The sequence below is a fragment of the Syngnathus floridae genome, chromosome 2 (genome assembly GCF_059516105.1).
Source record: "Syngnathus floridae isolate MCC-2025c chromosome 2, RoL_Sflo_1.0, whole genome shotgun sequence".
Classification (NCBI taxonomy): domain Eukaryota; kingdom Metazoa; phylum Chordata; class Actinopteri; order Syngnathiformes; family Syngnathidae; genus Syngnathus; species Syngnathus floridae.
Genome location: NC_142414.1, coordinates 4783941 through 4811568, shown reverse-complemented (window position 1 = coordinate 4811568; position 27628 = coordinate 4783941). Strand labels below are relative to the sequence as shown.

General features: G+C 42.5%; 1 protein-coding gene and 1 long non-coding RNA gene across 10 annotated transcripts in view; one reads left to right on the top strand and one right to left on the bottom strand.

The window, feature by feature from the left end:
- scn8aa (sodium channel, voltage gated, type VIII, alpha subunit a) overlaps nt 1-27628 on the bottom strand; it is a 131499-nt gene that overhangs the window by 53388 nt on the left and 50483 nt on the right. For 6 of the 9 annotated variants that reach the window (XM_088368783.1, XM_088368779.1, XM_088368778.1 and 3 more), the window contains 8 exons: nt 24517-24732; nt 24211-24274; nt 22431-22572; nt 12063-12269; nt 11705-11986; nt 4826-5140; nt 3443-3578; nt 2984-3222 (listed from right to left, as the gene is read on the bottom strand). In XM_088368783.1, coding sequence (XP_088224909.1) covers nt 2984-3222; nt 3443-3578; nt 4826-5140; nt 11705-11986; nt 12063-12269; nt 22431-22572; nt 24211-24274; nt 24517-24732 — 1601 coding nt within the window. Of the gene's footprint in view, nt 1-2983; nt 3223-3442; nt 3579-4825; nt 5141-11704; nt 11987-12062; nt 12270-22430; nt 22595-24210; nt 24275-24516; nt 24733-27628 lie in introns of those variants that run through there. The other 3 variants (XM_088368787.1, XM_088368782.1, XM_088368786.1) reach the window with 2 other exon arrangements.
- On the top strand, nt 1431-7031 carry LOC148401311 (uncharacterized). The gene is made up of 3 exons (XR_015857099.1): nt 1431-1633; nt 4384-4440; nt 4864-7031. It is a non-coding gene; the product is annotated as an uncharacterized LOC148401311 (long non-coding RNA).

The following is a 27628-nucleotide window of genomic DNA, read 5'->3' as shown; positions in this document are numbered from 1 at the left end:
ACGTCAAAGTATGGAGAAGTTTTTAAAACGGAAAAATGACAAATATTGTGCCGACCCCCCCAGAAAAGAATAGGTTTACTCATCGGTACAATCCTGACTTTAGAAAATACGGCTTCGGAAACAGAGGTACTAAGACAGCGCCGAGAGCCCAGTGTTTGATGTGTGGGCTAACACTGTCAAATGAGGTGCTAAGGTCCTCAAAACTACAGCGCCATCTACAGACCAAACACCCGACGCTCTTGGGAAATTTTGTGTAATTCGGTGTAATTTTTCAAAAGAAAACAAAATGGGCTGCAGATGCAGAAAAGGTCAGTTATGTTACTGACTCCAAATGTGTTACAGCTCCAAATGTGCACTGAAAGCCAGCTACCTCGTAGTCAGACGTGTGGCATTTGCCATAACGGAGGAGTTGGTTTTGCCTGCCGCTTCTGTTTCTGCATGCCTGCTGAGCCAATTGTTAAGTGACTGCAGATTATAATGCTATAGTTTCATTTGCACTTTACTACAAATATTTATTTGTACTTTTTTAATTTAAATTATTTGAATGTATTTATTTTGTCATCTTTTTTACAAATGTATTCTTTAATATGTATAAATATATACGTAGTTTTTCAATTATTTATTTATTTTTTATTATTTATTTTATCATATAAAATCTAACTATTAATTAATTTTTAATTAAAAAGAGTGACTTGATCCTGGAAAAAAAACATTGTCCTACCTTGATTTGTGCCAGGAATTATCAGCGTATTCAGAGGTTTGATGTGTGTGCAGGTTACATTTGTGTCTAACAAAAATCTTTGTGATGATCCCATTGTATCATGTCATTCTTTTTCACAAGGTTTATCGGTTGTTAAACTGTAAGTGGGTTTGGTTACAAATCAAACCATGACTGAATCAATTCAACCTATACAGTGTAAACATTTAATTGGCCCTGGGCCACTCTGTACTATAAAAATTGGGCCTCAAAGTCAAAAAGGTTAAGAACCGCTGATCTAGCATTACGGCAACCGTGGTCAGGGGGCGTCACTGAATAGCTGTTGTACCCGCGAGGTTATTTCATTTCAAAATAGGCTGTTCCGTTAATGTTTTCGAGTACGTTTACGGATCAATATCCAATGGAATCATAAATAAGCAGCACCAATGTGTTAAATCAGTCTTTAGTCGGTTCTGAGCACTTTTATGGGAGAGAGTTTGAGAAACGTGATTGTTTCCAGGGGACTGCCACGACACTTTACTGAGGCTCATGGGAGTTTACGGGTGGCTAACGCTATAATGATAGCTGCTATACGCACGAGGCTATTTCATTTCAAAATATTCTGCTCCGTTAATGTTTCGAGTAAATTTACGGATCGATATGGAAAGGAAACATCGGTAAGCAGTACCAATGTGTTAAATCGAACTTTCGTCAGTTCCAATCGTATATAGGAGATAGTTTGAGAAACGCGATTGTTTACAGGGGGCTGCCACGACACTTTGCTGAGGCTCATGGGAGTCTACGAGCTGAGGCTCATGGGAGTTTGCGGGTGGCTAATGCTATAATGATAGCTGCTATACGCACGAGGCTATTTCATGTCAAAATAGGCTGCACTGTTAATTTTTTTTAATTTTTCGATATGGAAGGGAAACACAGGTAAGCATTACCAATGTGTTAGATCGAACTTTAGTCAGTTCCGATCATTTTATAGGACATAGTTTGAGAAACGCGATTGTTTACATAGGGCTCATTGGTTATTGGCTAGTGGATGCATACCGCAGCCCTAGTAAACCTCAGTTTGTTGCAGTATAGCTTTATGCGCCTTTTAATCCGGTGCGCCCTATATATGAAATAATTTCTCAAATAAAAAATTCAATGAGGGTGTGCTTTATAATCCAGTGCGCCTTTTAATGCGAAAAATACGGTAGTTTACACCACCCGATAGGAAAGTGCAAATAAAAAGTCCATTGCGAAAATGTAACACGTAAAAAGGTCAGCTTGACTTAAGAGCAGGGATTCTCTTTATTTGTACTGTGTTGGTTGCTACTGTATTTTGAAATTGGTACTGCAGCCCTGACAATTTAATTCCCTGATAGGAATGAATGAAACATCAATTACACCTGAACCTGAATTTTACATGCTTTGATTTCACATGACTTTCTGTCGAACGCAGTTTGGTCATGGACCCCAATTTTTTTCATCGGGAATATGTTTTTAAGTGGTATTTTAAATGGATGATGTAAGGACCCTACGAAGCTAAATGACGAGCACGTAAACCTTAGCGTTAGTGATTTGATGAATTTCCGTGACCAATTTAAAGGCCTTTAATAAGAAGAAGTAGTGTTGTTTCATCTTTATGACTGCTTTATTACAGTGTTAGGGATAGCTAGGATTGTTTTTGATTCGGAAAGGGGGAAGTTTGCAGAAGCACCTCATCCACACAGCCACTCACAAGTCAAAGAGCGTGGCCGGACACAGTATTAGAATAAGTGGCTGCTTTATTCTCTCTTTCATTCAATTCACATAGCATCAAAATTATTTACTCAATCCGCCTGATATTGTCATCTGCGTATTGCTTCTCTTTTAATGAAATGTCAACAGACTTTGATGTGTGTGGGTCACGGACGGCAAATGGACCCTTACGTTGCCCAAGAACATGCCTGACCTAAATTAACGTAATAAAGGACCCCTTTGGCTGCCTAAAAACATGCCTTTCTAAAAAAAAACAAGACTTTCTGTACAACATACTTTCGGGATTTACGCGATTCCCAAATTCTGGACCCCTAAGTCCGGATTAAAATCGAGATTTAGGTGTATCTGTAATGACTTTAATTTCATTGCATTTTGATTTTTGTAATGTCGACAGGGGTGTGTCTCCTCCCACCCATAAGAGGGAAGTCATGTCAGTTGACATGCCTGTTTATAAAATGCTAGAAAATACAACAAAGGCTGAATAAAAGGCTGGTTTCAACCCCAAGAGAAGGAATTGCATTTCCACTCACTCACCAAATTCCCCACATAGAGCATGTCCTCAAAGTCGGGTGTCATAGGGTAGTGCTCCATGGCCATAAAGAGCGTGTTGAGGACGATGCAGATGGTGATGGCCAAGTCCACAAAGGGATCCATGACTATCAGATTGACAATCTCCTTAATCTTCAGCCACGTGGGGGAGCATTCCCATATCAGGAATGTGTTTGAAAATTTATACCAGCAGGGTGGACACTTGCGCTGGGACTCTTCCAGTTCTGAAGACAGATCAGATGTCACAACCAAACGTACGTGTGCGTGTGAAGCAATCCAACATGGAAAGGACTTGAGAGACAGAACAATTGTATGTATCTGTATCACTGGCTATGCAAAGCGGATAAGCAGGAAACACATGTCAAACTAAACAAACAATAAGAGCAGCCCTAGTTAAAGAATAATGGAAATGCAGGTTAAAAAGCTGGGTTAAAGAGGCAGTACCCTCCACTAGTGTGTTGGTAATGACGCTCATGACACTGTTGGCCCGCTCTTTCCGCCCAAAGGAGGTATTGAGCTGGTCCACAGACACCATCAGAGAGCCAGACAGCTTCTTTTTCACCTCAACCTCAGTAGTGGGCTGTCAGGAGGAGAGGAAGAATCAAGCACCCATGGAGTGGACATGAACACCATCCTACATCGCCACCGGTGGCTGGCAGAGGGAAGCGGACAACACCATTGACCATAAAAAGTCATCGTGACTGTTGGTGGGAAAGCATCGATAATATCCTTCATTTTATTCATTTTATGTCCCTTTGCTAGTTAATGGGCCTTTGTACATTTAGTAAATTTATGCTGAGGTGAGATTAACTATTACACCTAATGGCAAATTTTGAGAGGTTGTCCAAATTAAGACTCAGCTATCAACTGCTCTCCAGGAATGCACGTTGGGGCCTTTCATGTCATTGCGAAATCTTGGGTTTTGCTTGCAAACTGATGGCACGGTGTTGCTGTTTATTTTTATAAATGCAAAAATTGGAAAGAGATAAAATAATAATAATAATAATAAGCGAGTCGTTCACATCAATCCAGTGGTCATGCCAAGCATGCTCCAAGTCAAAGAGAAGGAAAGGGATTGACAGATCCATTTGTCATGCTTTTTTATTTTTTTGGTGTGGCTCTACCATGCTAACTACTGTCGCACTATAGAAATTCAATTCAGTCATGTTAATCAGGTATTTTGAAAAACAGAAATAGGTCAAGGCATACATACGTACAAGGACAGCAGCTCTCTTTTGCTTTTTAAAATATGTTCCTTTGAGATGTGATCTATGCATTAGAGAAGCAGATAAAATGTCTTTATCTGCTTTGAGATGGAAGCTACGTATACATTAGGGAAGCAAATAAAAATGTCTGTCCCCTGACTCTCCTCCACCTACTTGCAGAGGCTTGCAGAGGCCCTGGATGCCTGAAGGAGAAACACAGCAATACACTGTGATGAAGTACGTTAACTCATCATTACATGTCGCTTTAGTGGTGGGAATGATGTAGTATAAATATATAAGCTGGGTGTCATTTGAGAAGCATTCATTTTGCACCACACACTGACATTCAGAATTATGAAACTCAGTGACAGACCTAGTTTCACTAACCTGTCAAATGTGGGGCTGCTTTAAGTACGTTTGTTAATGACTCCATCCTTTGCTTTACTATGGAGGGCAGCATACACTGCAGGCATTGGGGGGAGGAGAAAGGGGGGCAGGCTAGGCGCCAAGAGATACATACGGCTTTGCAAAGATGACAGATCAGAAGATAAAGAAAGAGAGGAGCGGACAAGAGGGGGGGGGGGTTCCATGCCTAGATAGGTCTACTCAATGACTTCCTTACACTGTCGTCAGTAGCTGCCTTATCTATTTTCACCTCAGGCAGAAGGCGTCCACCAGGCCCAGGGCCGATGAGGGACACCACGCCGTTGCAATCCACCGTGCTGTTCCGCTTCCCGTGGTAGCCACTGTAACTGCTGCGGCGGTATGGGCTGAACAGGGAGCCCCGGCGCTCCTCACACTCCTCCACCGTGCTGTGTTCGTCATCCGCAAATTCGTTCTCTGAACCCACGTCCTTGCCACGGCCTTTGAAACTGAAGATGCTGCTTTTGCTATTGTGGCGGGACAGGAAAGGTGAGCCTGGTATGCTCAGGAGAGACTAGAAGGGAGCAGAAAAAACAGGCAATGTTTGAGATGTGGGCAAGGTTGTACTGGGGAAAAAACCCCAAAAACACTGCCTACTCTTGACACCTATGTGTAGTTATTTACCTAGATTTGGATGTGAACATGTCAGTAAAACAGTGATATTGGATAAAATTTTGAAAATACAGTACAGGTAAATAGACATAAGTAGTATAAACGATTTGGGTATTTCTTCATCTTCCAAGTTACTTTCATACCCAGGGACATCTTTGTGGATGAGGTTTTGGATTCCGACCCTCCCTGTTTATCCAGGTTTGGGACCAGCAATGAGTTGGGCTAGCTTGCCCCACCAGAGGCTAGATAAGTTTACAGCATATGGTATTCCATATGGTATTCTCTCATCCAAGTACGGGTTCGATTCCACCTCCAGCCCTCCCTGTGTGGAGTTTGCATGTTCTCCCCGCGCCTGAGTGGGTTTTCTCCGGGCACTCCGGCTTCCTCCCACATCCCAAAAACATGCATGGTAGGCTGATTGAGCACTCTAAATTGCCCATAGGTGTGAGTGCGAGTGCGAGTGCGAGTGCGAATGGTTGTCTGTCTCTGTGCCCTGCAATATAAATATTTAAATTTATTTATAAATATATGTCAGACATGGGCAAACTACGGCCCGTTTAATCCGGCCCGCCAAACCTGAATAAATTGTATTATTAAAAAATTTTTGGGTCATTTTTCCTGCAATTACTATGTTTCCCCAATAGATGGGGAAGCGTCCGCCCGCGCATTTTCTCCCGGAAGCCGTGTCAGAAAGCTCGGTGCGCACTCACAAGTGCGTGTACGTACTCAGTAGTACGGACCCGGCGCACTCCGCGCTCTTTTTCCATCAGTGCCAAATTTCGAGTGTGGGCTATGACGTCAGCATTCTCGTAATTTGCGCACTGAGCTTTCAGATAAGGTTTTACGCTAATGCCACCCACAAACCTTCCCCTGGAATCCTTCCATTAAAATGAGTGCCCGAGGAAAAGAAAGGTGGACACTGAGTGCCGAGTGTTTAAAAAAAGAGTGGACCATTTGGCTCGACCTGCGTGTGTGAGCAGACGCTCAGCCACATGAACGTCAACAAAGCCCGTCACAGATCTAGGTTAATGGACGGACAACTCGGCTCTATCCTAAGAATTACCACAACAAATGTTACTCCAGACCATGATGCCCTAGCAAAAAAGGGAGACCAACAATACTATTGATTTCTTTATTACTTTATTTAGATGTATTCTTTCACTGACTCTTCAAGAAGATGTATTTGGTCAGAATGTTTGCCGTTTGATGTGATTTCGCCTCATTAGATAAACATATTTCATAAATCTGACCTGCAGGTGCTAAAGTGATGGAAACTATTATTCATAATAACAGTGTCGTATTTAATGAGAATCACTGATAGTAGTTTTTTGGTGAAATATTTTTTTAATGCTGTTAATAAATGCATTTGTTTTCAAAAAGCTTTTTTTGAATATCCATGCTTTACTACCTACTAAAAGTAACAACCTTTTATGCAATGACCTTTACATGTCATTTCTATCACTTAACACAAATACTACATCCATCTGCTCCTGGTTCGGCCCCCCGCAAGTCAAAAAGTTTGCCCACCCCTGATATATGTCCAGGCCCGTCTGAAGATTGACATTCTCCCAATCCTCTTCTGGATCATCGAAATGCTCTCTTCAGACGGGGGGACACATCTGGCACTACAGGATTTGAGTCCCTGGCGACGTAGAGTGTTGCTGATGGTAGTCTTTGTCACTTTGGTCCCAGCTCTCTACAGGTCATTCACTACGTCCCATGTGGTTCTGGGATTTTTGTTCTTGTGATCATTTTGACCCCCCGGGGTGAGATCTTGCATGGGGCCCCAGATCGGAGCCATTACTGACCAAATACTTATTTTCCACCATAATTTGCAAATAAATTCTTTAGAAATCAGACAACGTGATTTTCTGGATTTTTTTTTTAATTTTGTCACTTATAGTGTACCTACGATGAAAATTACAGGCATCTGTCATCTTTCAAGTGGGAGAACTTGCATAATTGGTGGTTGACTAAGTACTTTTTTGCCTCACTGTATGTATGTACTATGTATGTATGTATGTATGTATGTATGTATGTATGTATGTATGTATGTATGTAGTATGTGTATGTATGTATATATATATTTATATTTATATTATATTATATTATATTATATTATATATATATATATATATATATATATATATATATATATATATATATATATATATATATATATATATATATAAAAATGAACTCCTCACCCCCCGTGGGTGGTCTCTTTTTCCCTTCAAGCTCGGGTCCTCTACCAGAGGCCTGGGAGCTTGAGGGTTCTACGCAGTATCTTTGCTGTTCCTAGTACTGCACTTTTCTGGACTGAGATGTCAGATGTTTTTCCTGGGATCTGTTTCAGCCACTCCTCCAGTTTGGGGGTTACTGCCCCTAGTGCTCCAATGACCACAGGTACCACTGAAGTCTTCACTCTCCAGGCCTTCTCCAGCTCTTCTCTGAGCCCTTGATATTTCTCAAGTTTCTCATTTTCCTTTTTCCTAATGTTACCATCATTTGGGATGGCTATGTCAACCACAACGGCTTTCCTCTGCTCTTTGTCCACCACCACAATGTCCGGTTGGTTCGCCATTACAATTCTGTCTGTCTGGATCTGGAAGTCCCAGAGGATCTTGGCTTGGTCATTCTCTACCACCTTTGGAGGTGTTTCCCACTTGGATCTTGGGACTTCCAGTCCATACTCTGCACAGATGTTCCTGTACACTATTCCAGCTACTTGGTTATGGCGCTCCATGTATGCTTTACCTGCCAGCATCTTACACCCTACAGTTATGTGCTGGATTGTCTCAGGACCTTCTTTGCACAATCTGCACCTGGGGTCTTGTCTGGTGTGGTAGATTTGGGCCTCTATTGCTCTGGTGCTCAAGGCCTGTTCTTGTGCAGCCAGGATCAGTGCCTCTGTGCTGTCCTTCAGACCAGATCTTTCTAGCCATTGGTAGGATTTCTGGATATCAGCCACTTCAGCTATGTTTCGGTGGTACATCCCATGTAGGGGCTTGTCCTCCCATGATGGTCCCTCCAGCACCTCATCTTCCTTTGATGCCCATTGTCTGAGACATTCACTAAGCACGTGATCTGTTGGGGCCTTATCCCTGATGTACTTATGGATCTTGGATGCTTCATCTTGGATAGTGGCTCTCACGCTCGCTAGTCCTCGGCCTCCTTCTTTACGGCTAGTGTACAGTCTCAGGGTGCTGGACTTGGGATGGAACCCTCCATGCATGGTTAGGAGCTTCCGTGTCTTGATATCTGTGGTCTGTATATCCTCCTTTGGCCACCGTATGATTCCTGCAGGGTATCTGATTACTGGTAGGGCGTAGCTGTTAATGGCGAGAGACTTGTTCTTGCCGTTGAGCTGACTTCTTAGGACTTGCCTTACTCGATGGAGGTATTTGGCTGTGGCTGATTTCCTTGTTTCCTCGTCAAGGTTGCCATTTGCCTGTGGAATTCCAAGGTATTTGTAGCTGTCCTCAATGTCTGCTATTGTTCCTTCTGGGAGTGAGATCCCCTCTGTGTGGATTACCTTTCCTCTTTTAGTCACCATGCGGCCACATTTCTCAAGTCCGAATGACATTCCGATGTCAGAGCTGTAGATCCCGGTAGTGTGGATCAGGGAGTTAATGTCCCACTCGTTCTTAGCGTACAGCTTTATGTCATCCATGTAGAGGAGGTGGCTGATGGTGGCCCCATTCCTGAGTTGGTATCCATAGCCCGTCTTGTTGATTATTTGGCTGAGGGGGTTCAGTCCTATACAGAACAGCATTGGGGACAGAGCGTCTCCTTGGTATATACCACATTTGATGGTCACGTGTGCAAGTGGCTTGCCATTGGCTTCAAGTGTGGTTTTCCACTGTTTCGAGTTGGCGATGAAGGTTCTCAGAGTCCCATTGATGTTGTACAGCCTCAAGCATTCAGTGATCCAAGTATGTGGCATTGAGTCATATGCTTTCTTGTAATCAATCCAGGCAGTGCTCAGGTTGGTACGTCTGGTTCTGCAGTCTTGGGTGACTGTTCTATCCACCAGGAGTTGATGTTTTGCTCTTCTGGTATTTTTACCAATCCCTTTCTGAGCAGTGCTCATGTATTGACCCATGTGCCCGCTGATCTTATCTGATATTATGCCCGACATCAGCTTCCATGTTGTGGAGAGGCAGGTGATTGGCCGGTAGTTGGATGGGACTGTACCCTTTGAAGAATATATATATATATATATATATACACACACACACGTACACACACTGTAGCAATTTTCAGGTTTTTCATTTCATTGTTCCGAAGTGATATTTAATGATCCCCAGCGTCTTTGTGTTTGTAAAATTAAAAGTAAAAATTAAAAATGGCTGATTACACTTCCTCAAAGAGAGGACTGTTCACAAAAACATTGGGGATTTTGTGGGGGTTAATAGGTCAGCGATAGCTAGTATTACTGCAAAGGTCATTCTGAAAACCAGGTGGGCAAAATTGGGATGTTACATGAGTCATGACAACACTAATCTGTGCTGCTGCCAATATCAATCCAGCCTGTGAATAAAATCGCAACAGGCTCAAATGAAATGTTTTGGTCTGCCTAAATGTAAAATGAACAGCAATTGCAGGCAAGCACACCACATTACATAAGTCCCATTTTGTGGTTCTCAGAAGCCCACACTGTGCAACTGCCTTTGCAAAGCTGCAGGATTGCTCCCCCCAAAACATTCATGGTATTACTGTGAATTATTCAGAGCCTGAACGTGGGCATGTCAACACATTTGCCCGCTGCACTACACTGTTGCTGCTCAATCCTAAGCTCGTTGGTAAGTACATCCATTCATCTATTTTTTTCCAACGGATTTTCCTCACGAGGGTCAATGACGAAAAAAATTAAATATTTTTGATAATTCAAGCTATGCACTCATGAGTCATTCACGTCCAGTAGACCAGTGTTTCCCAACCTTTTTTCATTCACAGCACACCTTTTCATTGGAAAAAATCTCGTGGCACACCGCCAACAAAAATCTGTTAAGCTCCTACATTAAAATCAGTTATATTACAACGAAAGATGTGAAGTCCTATTCCTATATATGTATGGAGAGTCGAATAACTTAATAGAAATAAATACTAAGTATTCTTTAAATTGTATTCCTTTTTTAAAATAAAAGTGACAGTTTTTTTAAAAAGGTTTTAGACAGTGTAAGAAATAAACTATTTAAAGTGATTGTGATTAAAATAAAAGAATCAACATGATTTGGTTTACCGTTTTATACTAGGTCTATAAATATTGCAACAATAAGAAAAAAGTCACTTGCTGTTCTGACAGCAGCTCAGTGGCTATCACAGTCGAGGTGTCTCAACTTGACTGTTTATTTTATGTATGTGAAAAATAACCAATCCAGGTTCTCCGGATGAACTGTATGCTCTGATTTCCATTGGACCACAAACGCACCACAACCGTCATAGTTGTCTGTCACTGTTAGCAAAAGCACACAGCATGAACTGAATATGTGCCGATGCAATACAATCAGACCGAGACAATATGAAATCTCAAGATTCTCCGATTCTTGATTAGCAAGTGGCTGACCAGGCCTTGCGCGAACTGACGAGTGGTTTGGCGATCCTGTTTACAATGCGCTCCGTAATTAATATTGGACAATCCCACGGCACAGCTGAACGTCTCTCACGGCACAGTGGTTGGGAAACACTGCAGTAGACAACTTGAAATAACCCTGAACTTGCGGAGGGCACTGGTGTCTTGGTCTTGCAAACGCAAAGTTCAGGAAGAATCGTTGAAAACATCTTATGGTGTTCACGTTATTGAACATCTTTTTTGTTATTTGGCAGAAAATTGAAATTGTTTCACGGGGTTCATCTTATTTTACTATGAGGCCACCACACTGAACCTAATTTTATCCAGCATCAAAAGTTTAATTCTCCAAGTGATTTCTACCTTTCTCAATACTTACATATTCTGAAACGACATTGGTGGTACAAGAGGATAAAAGAATGAATAAAATAAAAGAAACGGTCATTGTCATGGTTAATACCGGGACACAACTTTTCTGCGTAAACAAATTCTAAGAGATATCTGTGCATCCAGTTTTTGTCTCAGCTGCTGGTCTGCTGTTTAATGTTAACTAATAATGTGCAGTTAACATTGTGATGGTTGGTGCGATACTGGGAGAAACTAGCAGCACTACTTATGTAACATACTGTAAAGCACTTGGCAAAAATGCTTTGTTCTTTCTTCGTTCTTTGTTCTTTGTTTATCTTACTTCATACAATATTGTTTTGTATGTATCTTCGAAAAACTTGCAAGTAAGGTGCTCTCTGACACCCAACATGTCAATGCAATATTTGTAATCGTGTTGCTGATTGGCCCATAATAGCCTTTTGTTAGTGACAGGGCCCATACGATCGCGGGGTTCGACAGAACTTGAACGTAGAGGCAGCACTGTAAAGATAGAGATTTGCTCCTTACCTGGTTCATAATAGAAGATTTTCGTCCCAGGCGGTTATCAGGAAACCGGAAGCGGCTCCTCTTGCTGCCGTCGTCCGACTCGGACTTGACAAACTTTTCACTATCGCCTTTCTCCTTCTCTTGCTCTTTTTGTCGCCACTTCTTTTTACGGTTGCGCCGCTCTTTGGCACTCTTGGAGCTCAGCTTGGACATCTCAGAAGAGCTGCATGACAGCCGCCCTCCTCCGTCATCCTCGACCGCATCCTCTGATACTGTTCCGGCTGAGGTTGCCATGGCAGCAGTCTAATGATAAACAGAAGCATTAATAACATATATGTAACAGTAACAGCAGGATAACATGCTTTCAAAAACCACTGACTTGAGCTTCTTCCTGTTGTTTTTTCAGCTGCTCGAGCATGGCCTTAAACTCCTCCTCCTTCTGCTGGGCCTCCTCCATGGTGGCTTGGTTCTGCTCTTCATAGGCCATGGCCACCACAGCCAGGATCAGGTTGACCAAGTAGAAAGAACCCACAAAGATCACCAACACAAAGAAGATCATGTAGGTCTTTCCTGCTGCCCTCAATGTCTGTTGGAAGGATACATTTAAATGATGAGCTTTGTTAGTAGGGAAACAAACACTGTAGGTTTAGTGTTACAGTTAAAAGTTTGTTGTCTTTAAAGGGCCTGTACTATAACAGAAAATAAACCTAGTTTCTAAAAATGGAAATTTACAAACACAAAAGTGTCAGCCGGCTCGTGGCCCGGCCAGGAGGCTGGCCCCGGAACGTGTTACAACATATGAGGTCGGCTTGTTGGAAAGAATGCCAGCACCAGATTTCCAGTGAGGGGGGGTGACCCTTCATCTTGAGTGTAGCCGTTTAAAGCACTTCCTTTTCGGATAGGAGGTGGTACCCCATATGTGGACTTCAGGGTAAATGTAAGTCAAATGAACCCTTATCAATTTCAGTTGAATATGTAACAACAATGAACAATTCAGCTTACATATAAAGCCTCTCGGAACACGTCGTGTTTGCGTATGTTGGGGACTGGTGAAAGGAAATATGTAGACATAACAGGGCACTTTAGCTACAGAGAGACTGCTCAATTCTTGCTCTTGAATCAGCCACGAAGAGACTAATCCCTGTGATATGTTGAAGGTGTCATAAGTAGAGAAGTCCATGTCAATTTTAATGCCAATTGATAGCTGTTTTTGGACGATAGTCTGTACAATGATTTCCAATGGGAAAATTGTGATTGCTTCTGGACTATCTGCCGCACCTGATTATATGTAGCACCAGCTAAAATTAGGGGAGAATCTTGTTTTACATAACATTTATTAATAGAGATGAAGGAGCTCTGCAAACATGTACCGTAATTTTCGGACTATAAGTCACACCGGAGTATAAGTGGCACCAGCCATAAAATGCACAATACAGTGAAAAAAAACATATATAAGTCGCACCAGAGAATAAGTCGCACTTTTGGGGCAAATATATTTGTCTAAATCCAACACCAAGAACAGAAATGAACCAGCAACAACAGGCTAAACGATACGGTATGCTAACGTGACATATACACAAACGAGGAGCTGAGAACGGGCCTGAGTAACATTCAGAGTTATTCAAATACGTATTACATAAATAACACGTTTATCAAACCATCTGTGTCATTCCAATTCATTAAATCCATCGATCGTCCTTTATGTAAATAATGCCGCGGATGCGCCACATATGCGCCGCTGACGTCGGACTCGTATGTTGCATTTCTAATTATTCCACAGACCCATATAACGATATATAAAGTATATTTCAAATAACTATCATATAACAACAATATTAGCAAACCATCTGTCACTCCTAATCATTAAATCCATCGATCAAATTCCTCGTCCTTTATGTCAACAACGCCGCGTGCGCACCGCACAGATCTAGTATCCAACAATATTGTAGCGTTAACAAAGTACCAGGAAACACGTATGTTTGGTAAACGGCTCTTTATTTAACAAAACAAGAGTTCAACGAGCCAACAACTACTGAACCGTAAATCCCACACCAAGAACAGTCACGAACGAGCAACAACAGGCTAAACGATAGCAAAAACATATACAAGTTGCGACACGAAATAAAATATATCAAATAACTATAACATAAATACGTTTTTCAAACCTTGTGTCACTCCAAATCATTAAATCATTCAAACGTGGGGCCCTTCGTCATCTTCGTCATCCCGTGATAGAATCCTTTGTCCTTATGTAAACAACCGCTGCGCTGCTGACGTCACTTGCAGGTCAAATGACAGTAATCCCTTGCTACATCGCGGTTCGTTTATCGCGGTTTCACTGCATCACGGATTTTTGAATTTTGAAAATTTGAGAAAAAATTCACATACAAGTCGCTCCTGAGTATAAGTCGCCCCCCCCACCCAAACTATGAAAAAAAACGCGACTTATAGTCCAAAAATTACGGAATAAGTCTCAGCGACTAACATAAATTTAATGTGCAGAGAACAATAAATAAAATTGGAACACTTACAGGGGTAAAGTTGGCAATGCGATACGTGCTACACGTAATCTCCGGAGAAGACATGACTGGAAAAAAAAATACTGAAAAGGGTGACGCAACGAGATGTCAAGATATCAAGATGCCTCTAGTGGCCGGAGGAAACCACTACAGCAGGGGTCTCCAACCCCCAGTCCATGGACCGGCACCGGTCCGTGGGTCACTAGGTACCGGGCCGCCAAGGTGCACAGGAAAAAAAAAAAAAAAATTCTATTTTTTTTTTATTGACGATCAATTCATTCTGGTCAAGACGCTCGTCCCGGTCACGTGATATGTTTTCCGAGTCGTTTATACTTGTTTTTATGCCAGTCGTATCATTATATTTCATCGTATTTATATACCCGTAATTTTCGGACTATAAATCGCTCCGGAGTATAAGTCGCACCAGCCATAAAATGCCCCAAAAAGTGAAAAAAAACATATATATGTAAGTCGCTCTGGAGTATAAGTCGCATTTTGAGGGGCAATTTATTCGACAAAATCCCACACCAAGAACAGTCACGAACGAGCAACAACAGGCTAAACGATAGCAACAACAGGCTAAACGATAGGTATGCTGACGTGACAAACACAAACAAAGAGCTGAGAACGGGCCTGACGTAACATATAGAGTTATTAAAGACAACTATTACATAAATAACACATTTATAAAACCATCGGTGTCACTCCAATTCATTAAATCCATCGATCGTTCTTTGTCAACAATGGGTGCGCGCGGCTGACGGCGCTTGCAATTCAAAATATTCCACAGGCCCTTATAACGATATATAAATTATATTTCAAATAACTATTATATAAGCAATATTGTCAAACCATTTGTGCACTTCCATCCATCCATCCATCCATCCATCCATCCATTTTCTGAACCGCTTAGTCCCCACGGGGGTCGCGGGCGTGCTGGAGCCTAACCCAGCCGTCATTGGGCAGTAGGCGGGGGACACCCTGAACTGGTTGCCAGCCAATCGCAGGGCACACAGAGACAGACAACCAATCGCACTCACACACACCTAGGGACAATTTGGAGTCTTCAATCGGCCTACCAAGCATGTTTTTGGAATGTGGGATGAAACCGGAGTGCCCGGAGAAAACCCACGCGGTCCCGGGGAGAACATGCAAACTCCACACAGGGAGGGCCGGAGGTGGAATCGAACCCGCACCCTCCTAACTGTGAGGCGGACGTGCTAACCAGTGCGCCACCGAGCCGCCATTTGTGCACTTTAAATCATTAAATCCATTGATTCCCCGTCCTTTGTCAATAACGCCGCGCGTGCGTCCTGACGTCAGCCTCATCGTTATTCCACAGATCTACTATGTATATAACATATTGTAGCGTTAACAAAGTACAAGGGAAGACGTGGGTTTGGTAAACGGCTCTTTATTTAACAAAACAAACTTTCAAGCGTGTGGCGGCGTGGACTTCCAGCCACCGATGTGGAAGAGAGCTCCATACAATAGGACCGGGCGTGCGTAAAAGCCATGTCCGAGCCCATGCACCGTCCGCGGACAGCCACCCGGCCGAGCGCCGGCCCCCGACTTCGATCCACGGAGGTGAACGAGAGCTCAGTAGAGTAGGACCGGGCGTCTGCAAAAGCCATTATAGTTTTTCAAACCTTCTATGTCACTCCAAATCCTTAATTCCTTCAATCTCTGCATCCTCCGTGTCACTTAGAAACAAAGCCGCTAATGATGCCGGTAGTACGTACGTGGGTACGTCTGTCCTTTATGTAAACAACCGCCGCGCCGCACCGTGCCACTGACGTCACTTGAAATTCAAATTACTGTAATGCTTTGGTACATCACGGTTCTCCAAACTTTCTTTCTGCTGCTCGATTACTGTTTTCGGCTGCATATTTTAAAACTTGAAGTTTGTTACCTGCAAAATATGAGTTTCTTTTCGGTGCCATTTTTCTTAAGCCCTTCCCATTCAGAGCGCCCTCATCCAGTTTCGTGTGAAAATATTTTTTTTTTCAGATGTAGTTTTTTTGTTTTGTTTATTTGGTTGTTTCATCAAAGTCAAAGTCTGCTTTCTTGTCGATTTCTTCATATGCCAAGACACACAAAGAGATCGAAATCACGTTTCCACTATCCCACGGTGACAAGACATGGTACACAATATGCATACAAGTAAACAACACAAGAAAAACCAAGAAGGCACAAACAATGAATAAATAAAAGTGATGAATAAATGATAAATAAACAAATAACATAATAAATATAAGAGGAGCAAAAATGGAGCAAGTGTGCATACAGCAGACATTGGACTTGGATATGGCGCTTTAAAGTGTTAATTGCTTTATTTGATTTTTTCTCTATTTTTTATGTTTTGAATATGTTCAAGATAAAGATATAAAAGCATGTGAAGTGATCAACTATACTAAAAATAACATGTGAAGTGGTCAACTATACTTGTAAGTGATGTGTTAATGATCAAGTAAAAATTTGTGAAAAAAAACAGATATAAGTCGCTCCTGAGTATAAGTCGCCCCCCCACCCAAACTATGTGAAAAAAAAACGCGACTTATAGTCCGAAAATTATGGTATTTATTATACATGTATTATTTATTTATATAAATTTATTATTTATTTATATAAAGGCCGGTCCGCAAAAATATTTCTGACGCGTAACCGGTCCGTGGCGCAAAAAAGGTTGGGGACCACTGCTCTACAGTACAGCAGCTCTATTTCCTTCGTTAAGAGCCAAAGAGTTCCCCACGGTGAGAGTTGGCGAGCAGGTGTGGGCATACATACTACATACATGTGGGCTTAGCGTCTGTATATTGGGGTTCACCCCAGGTGACAAGAGAGGATCGCCTCCTTCTGGCTTTGGTTGTGGGTACGGGTCCTGACTGCTGTTTTTGCTTATGCACCAAACATTAGTTTAGATTAAGGACTCCATTGTTTTTCTGGCTGACATCAATGCTCACGTGGCCAATGAGAGTGAGCCCTGGAAGATTACAATTGGGAAGAATGTCCATTCCGATCAGAAACCAAGCGGTGTTCTGTGACTGGATTTATGCTCTTGTCACAGATTGTCCATAACAAACACCAGGTTCAAACATACGGTAAGGGGCAATGGTACCGTATATTTAGGACTATAAGTCACGTTTTTTTTTTTCCATAATTTGGGTGGGGAGGGCACTTATACTCAGGAGCGACTTATATGAATTTTTTCACAAATGTTTACTTGATCATTAACACTTCACTTACTAGTATAGTTGATCACTTCACATGTTATTTTCACTTTAAACCGCATGAGGGTGCACTATGGCTGTGGAATAATTGGAGCCTCACTGACAATGACCACTGACTTCCGAAGTCAGGAGATTTAATGATTTGGAGTGACACAGATTATTCGATAAACTTGTTATTTATGTTATAGTTATTTGACATATAGTTTATTTAGAGTAGCAACGTGTATGTTGTTAGACTTCAGTAGTTTCCGATTTTCTAGGGAGGCCATGAAGGCAGCATGGGGGGCAGAAAGAGCGATCCAGGGCGCTTGCGTGTGTTGGCTCACATGTTGAGCGCTTGATTGTGAAATAAAGAGCCGGTTACCAATCCAACGTATTGCCTGGTACTTTGGTAACGCTACAATATAGTTATATACGTAGATCTGTGGAATAATTGGAGCCGCCAACTGACAACGAGGCTGACGTCAGCGGGGCATGTAGGTCTGGAATCGACAGCTGATTTTTTATTTTTTTTATTTTTTTTTTTACACAGAGGATGAATATCCCGGTGGTTTTAATGATTTGGAGTGACACGGATGGTTTGTTAAAATTCTTGTTTGCATTACATTTATTTCATATATCTAGTCTGTCGGTCAGCAGTCCACGTAGCTCCGGCGTCAACAGCTGTATTTTTATTTTTTCTGTTTGACACAGAGGATAATATTCAGATGGATTTAATGATTTAGAGTGTCACGGATGGTTTGTTAAAATTGTTCTTTATATTAAATTTATTTGATATATCTAGTCGGACGTCAGCGGCACATGTAGTCTTTCCGGCGTCAACAGCCGTGTGTGTGTGTGCGTGTTTTTTTTTTTGTTTTTTTTCTAAGTGACACAAGACGAAGATTCTGTTGGATTTAAAGATTTGGAGTGACACGGATGGTTTGGTAAAATTGTTGTTTATATTATTGTTATTTCATACACAGTTTATATATTGTTATATAGGCCCGTAGAAAAATTTGAACTGCAACGTGCTGCTGACGTCGAACTTGTTTACATATAGGAGGACAAACGCATTCGATGGCTTTAATGATTTGGAGTGACACAGATGGTTTGATAAAGGTGCTATTTATATTATAGTTATTTGAATAACTGTTATTGTTACATCAGGCCCGCGCTCAGCTTCTCGTTTGTGTTTATGTCACGTTAGCATACCGTATCCTTTAGCCTTTTGTTGCTCGTTCATGTCTGTTCTTGGTGTTGGATTTTGTTGAATAAATTTCCCCCAAAATGCGACTTATACTCCGGAGCGACTTATATATGTTTTTTTTTCACTTAATTGTGTATTTTATGGCTGATGCGACGTATATTCCGGAGCGACCTGTAGTCCGAAAAATACGGTATATGTAAATGGCAACAGGATAGCCAAGGCCTCAGTTCGATGATCGACTTTGTGGTTGTGCCATTGAATTTGCGGCCACATGATTAGGACATTCAAGTGAAGCGAAGGGTGGAGCTGTCCACTGATCATCACCACCCAATGCTGGGGGAAATGCCAGTCCAACCTTGCAGACCCAATCATATTGTGAGACTTTACTAGGAACATCTGGCAGAAGCCCCTGTCAGAAAAAGTTTCAATTCCAACTTGCACCAGAACTTCACCCACGTCACATGGGATATGGCATGAAACATAGTCTACTCAGGAACATGGCAGGCATGGAACATGGTCCATTCAGACTCAATGTCTCTATTGAGTCTGAGTAGACCGTGCCTCCATTTTTGAGACGGCCGGCCGGTGCTGTGGCAATAAGGTGGTCAGTGCCGGTCATGGTGGCAACCCTCAAACCAGATGGTGGACACCAGCGCTAAGGAACTCCATCAAGCTGAAGGAGTTTTCTGGAGCCTTTTTTGGCTTGTGGGACAGCTGATGGGTACCTGCTAGCAGACAGCTGATGGGCTGATACTAGCTATACAGGAAATAGCCTTGGCGGTCACCAAGGCAAAACTCTGGCGTGGGAGGAGTTTGGCAAAGGCACGCAGAATAACTTTTGGGCAGCTTAAAAAAAAAATTCTGATCGATCATCCAGCAGCTCAGTGCGCCATCACCACTGTATAATGGAGATGGGGCACATTGTGAATGGGTGGGGAGAATATCCCTTAGAGATAAGGTGAAAAGCTTGGTCATTCAGGAGAAGCTCAGAGTCAAGCCGCTGCTCCTCCGCATTGAGAGGAGGCAGATGAGGTGGCTCGGATATCTTGTCAGAATGGCACCTGAATTGTTGTGTTCCGGGTGTGTCCCACTGGGAGGGGGTCTGAGGATGACCAAGTACACTCTGGAGAGACTAATGTCTACTGTCTGACCTGGGAACGCCTCAGGATCTCTCAGGAGGAGCTGGATGAAGTGGCGAGGGAGAGGGAAATCTTGGTTTCTCTGCTTAAACTGCTGCCCCATGACCTGGCTTCGTATAAGTGCAAGAGAATGAATGAATGAATGAATGAATGAATGAATGAATGAATGAATGAATATTGGGGATTGGGAGGGACCAATTCCTTCACTATGAGCAGCTAAATTCTACAATTTAAATTCTACAATTAAATAAATCAACATAACTAGTAAAAACCCTCAAAATCATCAGTTGTGTCACGACTCGTCCCCCAGTCATTCCATTATTGTTTATATGTTGCCATGGTTTCTGTTTGTGTCGCCCCTCCCCTCCTGTGTCTGTGTCTCACAATCTATGTAATCGCCGTCACCTGCCTCTTGTTACCTGTTATGTATTTAAGTCCTGTCTGTGTGGCACTCTCCTGTCGGATTGTTCTCGCCTTTCTGTTAAGTCTTTGTCTGTTTCGGTTGGTTTCAGTTCGCTTCTGCGAGATAGTCAGTCTGTTCCTCTGCCCCCGGAGTTAATGTTAGTTTCCCGGTTCGCCTGTTCGTTTGTTCCCCTCATCCTCCCTTCCAACTCCCTTTTTCCCCTCACTAAACCCTGGTCCAAACTGCATTTGGTCGCCCTGCTACATTCCTTCCGTGACAGAATAATCCGACCACTTCAGCGACCAGCGCCTAGACCAACCTCCGCCATCAGTTTCCGTATCCGGGACGCCGGACCCACGTGCGCCAATGGGATCCACCCCAGCGTCGCCAGACCCACAGCGTCACCGGACCTCATCCCAGCGGCGCCCGACCCGCGGCTGTCGCCGGACTTCGTCTCAGCGGCGTCTGAACCGTGGCCGCCGTTGGATCTCGTCCCAGCGGTGCTAGACCTGTGGCCCCCGTCGGAGCTCGTCTCAGCAACATCAGACCTGCGGCCGCCATCGGGCCCCACCGCAACGTCGCCGGACCCGCGGCATCGCCGGGCCTTGTGCCAGCAATGCCGGGCTCGCTATCATCCGAGAACCCGCTTCCATTGCGGAGACACGCATCTGACTCCTGCTGCTGCGTGCGGCTCTGGCTTCCCGTATGCCGCAGAGCGCCCTTCTGACTCTCCGTATGCTGCCAAGCGCGGTTCTGACTCTCCGTTTGCCGCCGAGCGCGATTGTTTCCCGAGTTTCCGCCGAGGGCGTTTCTGTTTCTTGAGTTTCTGCCGAGTGCGGTTCTGTTTCCCAGGTTTCCGCCGAGCTCTGTTTGGACTCGCCGTGTGCCGCCGAGTGCGGTTCTGATTCTCCGTTTGCCGCTGTGCGCGGTTCGGACTTTGCCACAAACCAGTGGGGGTCATTGGGACTGGTGCGCTTCTGTCCCCCCCCACGCACACTGTTAGAGTGGTACTCACTCTAACTTATTTTTGCAAGAATCACACGGGAGACAGTATGCTCTTTTTAAGCATTTGCAAATGGAGAGTCATTCGTCGCTGTGCGTACAGCGATGATCGAATGAGGTCTGACTCAGGCCTCTTGCAAGAGCATTTTTATTGAGAGAAACAGGGTGGGGTTGAGAGTGGACAGAATGGGGTTGAAGCCCCTGACCGCTGGTCAAAGCATAGCAGGGGGTGTTTTATGACTTTGTGTAAACAAAACAACTTTGATTGCTTCCTCTGCAGCTGGTCAATCAGTTCAAAAGATCTTAGCACTTTGTTCTACTACTTTTGTTAAGACAGGACAAGCTAGGTTAATTATTAAAGGTTACATTCCAACATAAGCATAGGATCAACATATATCTATCAACCCTAACACACACAGTGTGGGGGTTTGTATTTTTTGGGACGTCGGAAGCCGTCCCCCATTGTGGGGACTGCCACGACTCGTCCCCAGTCATTCCATTATTGTGTATATGTTGCCATGGTTTCTGTTTGCGTTGCCCCTTCCCTCCTGTGTCTGCTCATAATCTATGTAATCGCTGTCACCTGCCTCTCGTTACCTGTCATGTATTTAACTCCCCTTTGCATGGCACTCCCCTGTCGGATTGTTCTCGTCTTTCTGTCCTGTCCTGTCTAGTCTCTGACAGTTTCTGTTGGTTTGAGTTCACTTTTCCGAGTTAGTCTTTCTGTTCGTCTGCCCCCGGAGTTAATGTTAGTATCCCTGTTCTCCTGTTAGTTTGTTCCCCTCATCCTCCTTTCCAACTCCCTTTTTCCCCGCAATAAACCCTGGTCCAAGCTGTATTTGGTCACCCTGCTACATTCCTTCTGTGACAATTACACAATAGCATTTCTAACCACTATCAAATGACTTATTGCTACCCGTCAGATTTCCTCGGGCTACGTCTTGCATTTCTGAACAAGTATATATGAACAAGTCCATTTCATGAAAGCAGTTATGTTATTTGTGCTGTACACTAAGGTTAATGCTGTCTTGAGCAATTGATCATTACATTGAGGGTGTGTGTGTGTGTATATATTATATATATACATATACTTATATATATATATATATATATATATATATATATATATATATATATATATATATATATATATTCAAGAGTTTTTACATACACACAGACACACAAACACATATACACTTACGTATATTGAGTGTTGCTTAGTGTGACAGGGCATTTATCATAGTGGGTGAACAAGTCAACATTACCAGCATGTAGAGGTTTTCCCAAAAGTCTTGCGTCATGAGGCGGAAAAGAGCCAGGAAGGCCCATCCGAAGCTGTCGAAGCTGGTGTAACCATAGTTTGGATTTCTTCCAGCTTTCATACACGTGTATCCCTCCGGGCAACGGCTGAGGGAGGCAGGCAGCAAGGCTTCAGAAAGACACCCAAAGAGTTGTACAAAATATGTTGCTGGAATTTTTTTAAACCAGTAGTGCACCTCGCCAGATTGTAACATCTCAGCCAACTAAAGGATTAACTCAGTTTTTTTGCACTTATTCTGAAAGAATGACAGGGGCCTGAAAATAAGAATATCCACAGAAAGCTATGTTTAACATTTTTAATTTGGTAGACAGAGATGGTCATCATCCTTTGCCCCCGAGTTTCCTTCCGGGTTTTTATCAGTATTTCAGCCATGCCCAGTCCAATTCTGCCAAACACCACTGAGAACAGATTTACTGGTACCACATCACACGCAGTTGATGCATACCTGACATGCAAATACACAAAAAATAAATAAATAAAACTTAGTTGTATACCTTGTGGTCACGCAGACTGCAATGTCCTGTTTTGTTTTTCTATTACCACACTGTGCGTGTGTGTGTTGGGTTCGTCTTGTTAGTATTATTTTTTTATTTTGGTTGCCTGTCTGCTTGTGCTTCTGCATGTGGAAGTAGAAATTATGTTCTCAAGGCCGATTGGCTCTCGTTGACGAGGGACAGACTGGGGTCCACGTGGGTCAGGGATGGAAACTCAGGGACTGATGGTCGATGCCCACCTCTGTTGGTAGGTGTCTACTTCTTGTTTCTGGTAAATTGAAATTGGCTTCATAGGACTTTAGGCTGGTATCAAGCAGCTTTTTGTGGATGAAGGACTGAGAATTTACATTTTAATTCTATGGCTATTCTCGTCACTGGCTTAAACACATCATGGGATTTGGCGTATCTTTGCGAAAACAAAAGTGAGACCCAATATTGATAACAGACGAGTGCAGGGTGGTGGATGTAGTAGGACAGGTGTGTTGAACTTAGTTTGTTGCAGTCCACTTTGTAGATGCAGCTTTCCTCAGACGGTCGTTGTGACAGTGAAACCAAATCAATGTTTAATCATCTCATCACATTATCACATATTTCATCCATCCATTTTCTATATATATTACACACACAAAAATGATAGATTACTTGCTTTGAAATCAATTGTCAAAGATAGAAGTTTGTTCAGTTATTGTTTGTCACTGTAAAAATAAAAAATAATGTAAAAATCAATGTTATTTATTCCAAATGACAAACATTTTGGTACAGATTTTAGTGAGGGTCATGGAAGTGGACAGACATAATCTGCTTTCACGGGCCACATAAAGTGATGTTGCAGGCTGGACCTGGCCCCCAGGCCTTGACCTGTGTCCTAGAGGGAGGGCTACGCCGCTGTAAGAGTGGTCACAGCCAACTTCATTCACGGCCAATACAAGTGACAACTTTTATTCCCTTTAAAGGGGAAGTCAAGATAAAACTGCTCTTCACAATAATGTGTGTTTTTTTTTGTGCCCCCACAAGTCTAAACACTATTTGCTTCTGACTGAAAATGACATCACAGGGCTCAAGTATTGAGCCAAACTTGTTTTCTTGGTTTGTTCATGTGACATTCATAAGTACGGAATGTTTTCTTTAAGAATCTACCAAATACAACTTTGATCAGCGTCAAGATTGTTTTGGACCTTAAAGGTCAGCTCATTGCAGGCACATCAAGGAGGACTAAGTACAGATACTCACCCCGAGTCTGAGCTGTTCCCACAGAGAAGAGCATCTACTTGGCCGGGGAGGAAGTAGAAATTTGCTGAAGAACAAACAAAGACTTGTGCATTGAGGCATTACAGTCACGATTTGTTTCTAGAATGCCCATCAATTCATTCAGGTCTTTGGTGCAATTTCAGTTCAGCTCATTTAACATCAATTCTTTTTGTGCCAAATTGACGTACTGTTTTCCTGTGACGCCGCATTGGTTGAGTTACATGCATTAAGTCCACTACAGCACCTCTGAGACATCAGACACAAATCCTGCCCTCTTTTACCACTTACTGTTGTTCATGATGTACGCATCCCAGTCGAAGCTGCCATTGACCGGGTAGCTTTCGGTTATGTTGATGGGCCAAATGACACACTTGTGGCGCAGGTTGCCCATAAAGAGCTGCAGACCGATGAGTGCAAAGACACTGAGGCAGAAGACGGTCAGGATCATCACATCAGAAAGCTTCTTGACCGACTGGATGAGGGCACCCACGATGGTTTTCAGGCCTGAGGGGGAGGAGCCACGCAAAGAGAGCACATAGAGCAATGACGCACAAGAGACCCATTCGGCAGATGTGAATCCTTCAAGATTGCTTCTAATAGTGGGAATAGTCTGTTATCAGTATATTGGCCAGCGATGTCATAATCTCACGATCCAGCGATAGCGTCATACATGATTTTTTGAGAATATTTTGTTATGATAATTACATATTAAGTACTCTCCCAACAATATCAATAATCTTGCAATTTAAAAAGTGTGTAGAATATTTTGCCATCAAGTGGTAATAAAACACAATTACCTAAATTTGAAGTGCTTGCATTTTGAAGCACACACTACGGTGCTTCAGAGAGACCACACTTTGACAAGCCTACCTCCAATTTCTTTAGCACGGGTGCATGCAAAATATTTCACAAACAACATCTAGTATTTCCTCCAAGTTAACCATCAAATTTGTGATTGGTGAATGTCTTTGAGTATCCGTAGCAGAAAGATGGCAGTGAGACATATGAGCGTCCTGTACAATGAGGCGTGGCCCATGTAAAATAATTAATGACTACAAGACTCATGATTATATAAAATAAATATATATATTGTATTCATGTGATAGAATAAAATAGAAAGAATGAAAATTGAAAAATAAAAACATTTTACACACTGTCTCTTTGGAGAAGAAAATAAACTAACAGAATTAAACAAACAAAGATAGATGCATTCTATGCAAAAGAGCATCCTGAACATACAGTTTTAATTTAGGTCTTAATTATGTTTAAATATAGATTATATGTTTATTTATATCTGTAAACATCTTTAATCATCATAATGACAAGTTACACACAATTGTATAAATAAAATCAAACAAGAAATATCAAAGAGCCTTCCCACTCTTTTCAAAATGATCGTAGCAGAAGAATCGAGTGGAGTTTGCATTTCATTGCCAATCGTGCATGGCGTGAAAGAGAGGGGGAAGGCTGCAGAAAAGTGAGAAGAAAGCACGGAAGCACAACAAGGGGCCATGAGACGGAAGCACAGGCAGGGGTGGGGTGGGGGCTGGGAACCACATGCAGGTCATTTAAACTCCAAGGCTGAACAGGTAGCAATTCAATGCCACCGCCATGGCATGTGGCAACTTTGCTTGACCGCCTGGTGTAGGTGTCAGTATGTCATCTTTGTGCCACCCTGCAGTCTCTCTCGTCCACACTGATGACAATGTCACATTACCTTGGCATCCTCTGCAGCCAACATTTACACTGGGCCAGCAGGAAGGAAGTTAGATATGGAAGCAGGATGACCCTCTTTTCATGCGTTAGCACTGGCTTCACCTCTTATATTACCTCTATACCTCTTATATTAAGGTATAGTCAATGGCTTCACATAGTCTGGAGTTAGGTTTTTGTAGGTTAATCATGTTATTAAAGGAGAAGTTTTAATTTATCTAATTTACTCAGTCAGAAAATATACTTGCAAGAGTTTGTTTGTTTGTTTGTTTGTTTGTTTGTTTGTTTGTTTGTTTGTTTGTTTGTTTGTTTGTTTTGGGCAGGTTGTTGTTGTCCCACTTTTAGCCTGAGTAGAAAAATTGAAACTGTTAAACAGTTCCCAAAAAATGAAACGAGGGAGAATTTGACTAAAAACTTTACTGTGTCCTTAGAGTGAAACTTTTGAATTGGGCTTGAGACTGATTTAAGGATTGAATTACAGTCAAACCTCGGTTTTCGAACGTCCCGGTTCTCGAACAAATCGGAATTTGAACGAAAAATTCGAGATTTTTTTTGCTTCGGTTGTTGAACAAAATTCGAAGGTCGAATCTGGCGAGATGAGCCGAAAGAACCCGAGAAAACCCGACCGTGCGGCCCGGATGCTGACTGACTACGTTCGTTATTGTATTTTCTTTACTTTGAGGATTGTATTAACCCCTAATCATGCCTCCAAAGAAAGCAAGTGGGAGCAGTAAAGCCATCCTAAAACACAAAGACGCTCTTAAAGCAATGCGACAGTGAGCGCCCGGCGCGCTGCGGTTGCGTGATCGGACCAAATTAAGCTCCCTGCGCACTGAGGTCCACTTAAATTTTGGAAAGTACATCAGGACTTTAAAAATGTTTTCTAAATTTCAGCGACGGCTCTGTCACAATAATGCGACCAGTGCGGTGCAGTTGCACGGTCGGCAACGAACTACGGTTGCGCGTTCAGCGGTGGGCTACAGTTGCGCGATCGGACAAAATGAAAAAATGCTTGAAAAAGGCGTTGTTTTAGTCTTGGAACGGATTACATTTTTTTCCGTTATTTGTAATGGGAGAAATAGATTCGGAATTCGAACAATTCACTTCTCGAACCGCCTTCTAGAACGGATTGTGGTCGAAAACCGAGGTTTGACTGTATTATAATTAATGGGTGTACTGTACAGAGAACAACTTTAGTGGTTGATAAATGCAAGTGAATAGTATTTTCTAACATTATTTCCTAAAAATGAGATACCTATACAGTGATGCTCTTATATTTGAAGTGCAGCATTTGTGTCTATACTTCAGTTTTAGTAATGCCGGGTGTCCATAAAGACTCTTTACAATTTTAAGAATTTAGTACAAAGACAGTTCATGAGATATCTTAACCAAATTTTTTTTATTGTGATTGTCAAAGTTTTTTTTCCTAGCTCCTTTAAAACACTTGTATATGAGCACCATTTACATCCCTATCCCACCGAGGGGCCAACAATTGCGAGAGTTTTCAAAGGGACCAAATGTTGCGTTTTTGTCAAGGTTTAGCAGGATTTGTTCAGAATTGAAAATATTTGCCAGACGTTTGGCTGTACTTTCGCTTGCAACAGGAAAAATCACTAAAACAATCGACTGACAACTACCAAAGATTTGGCTAATGTTTTTTGAAGATTTGCGAGATTGAACGAACTCT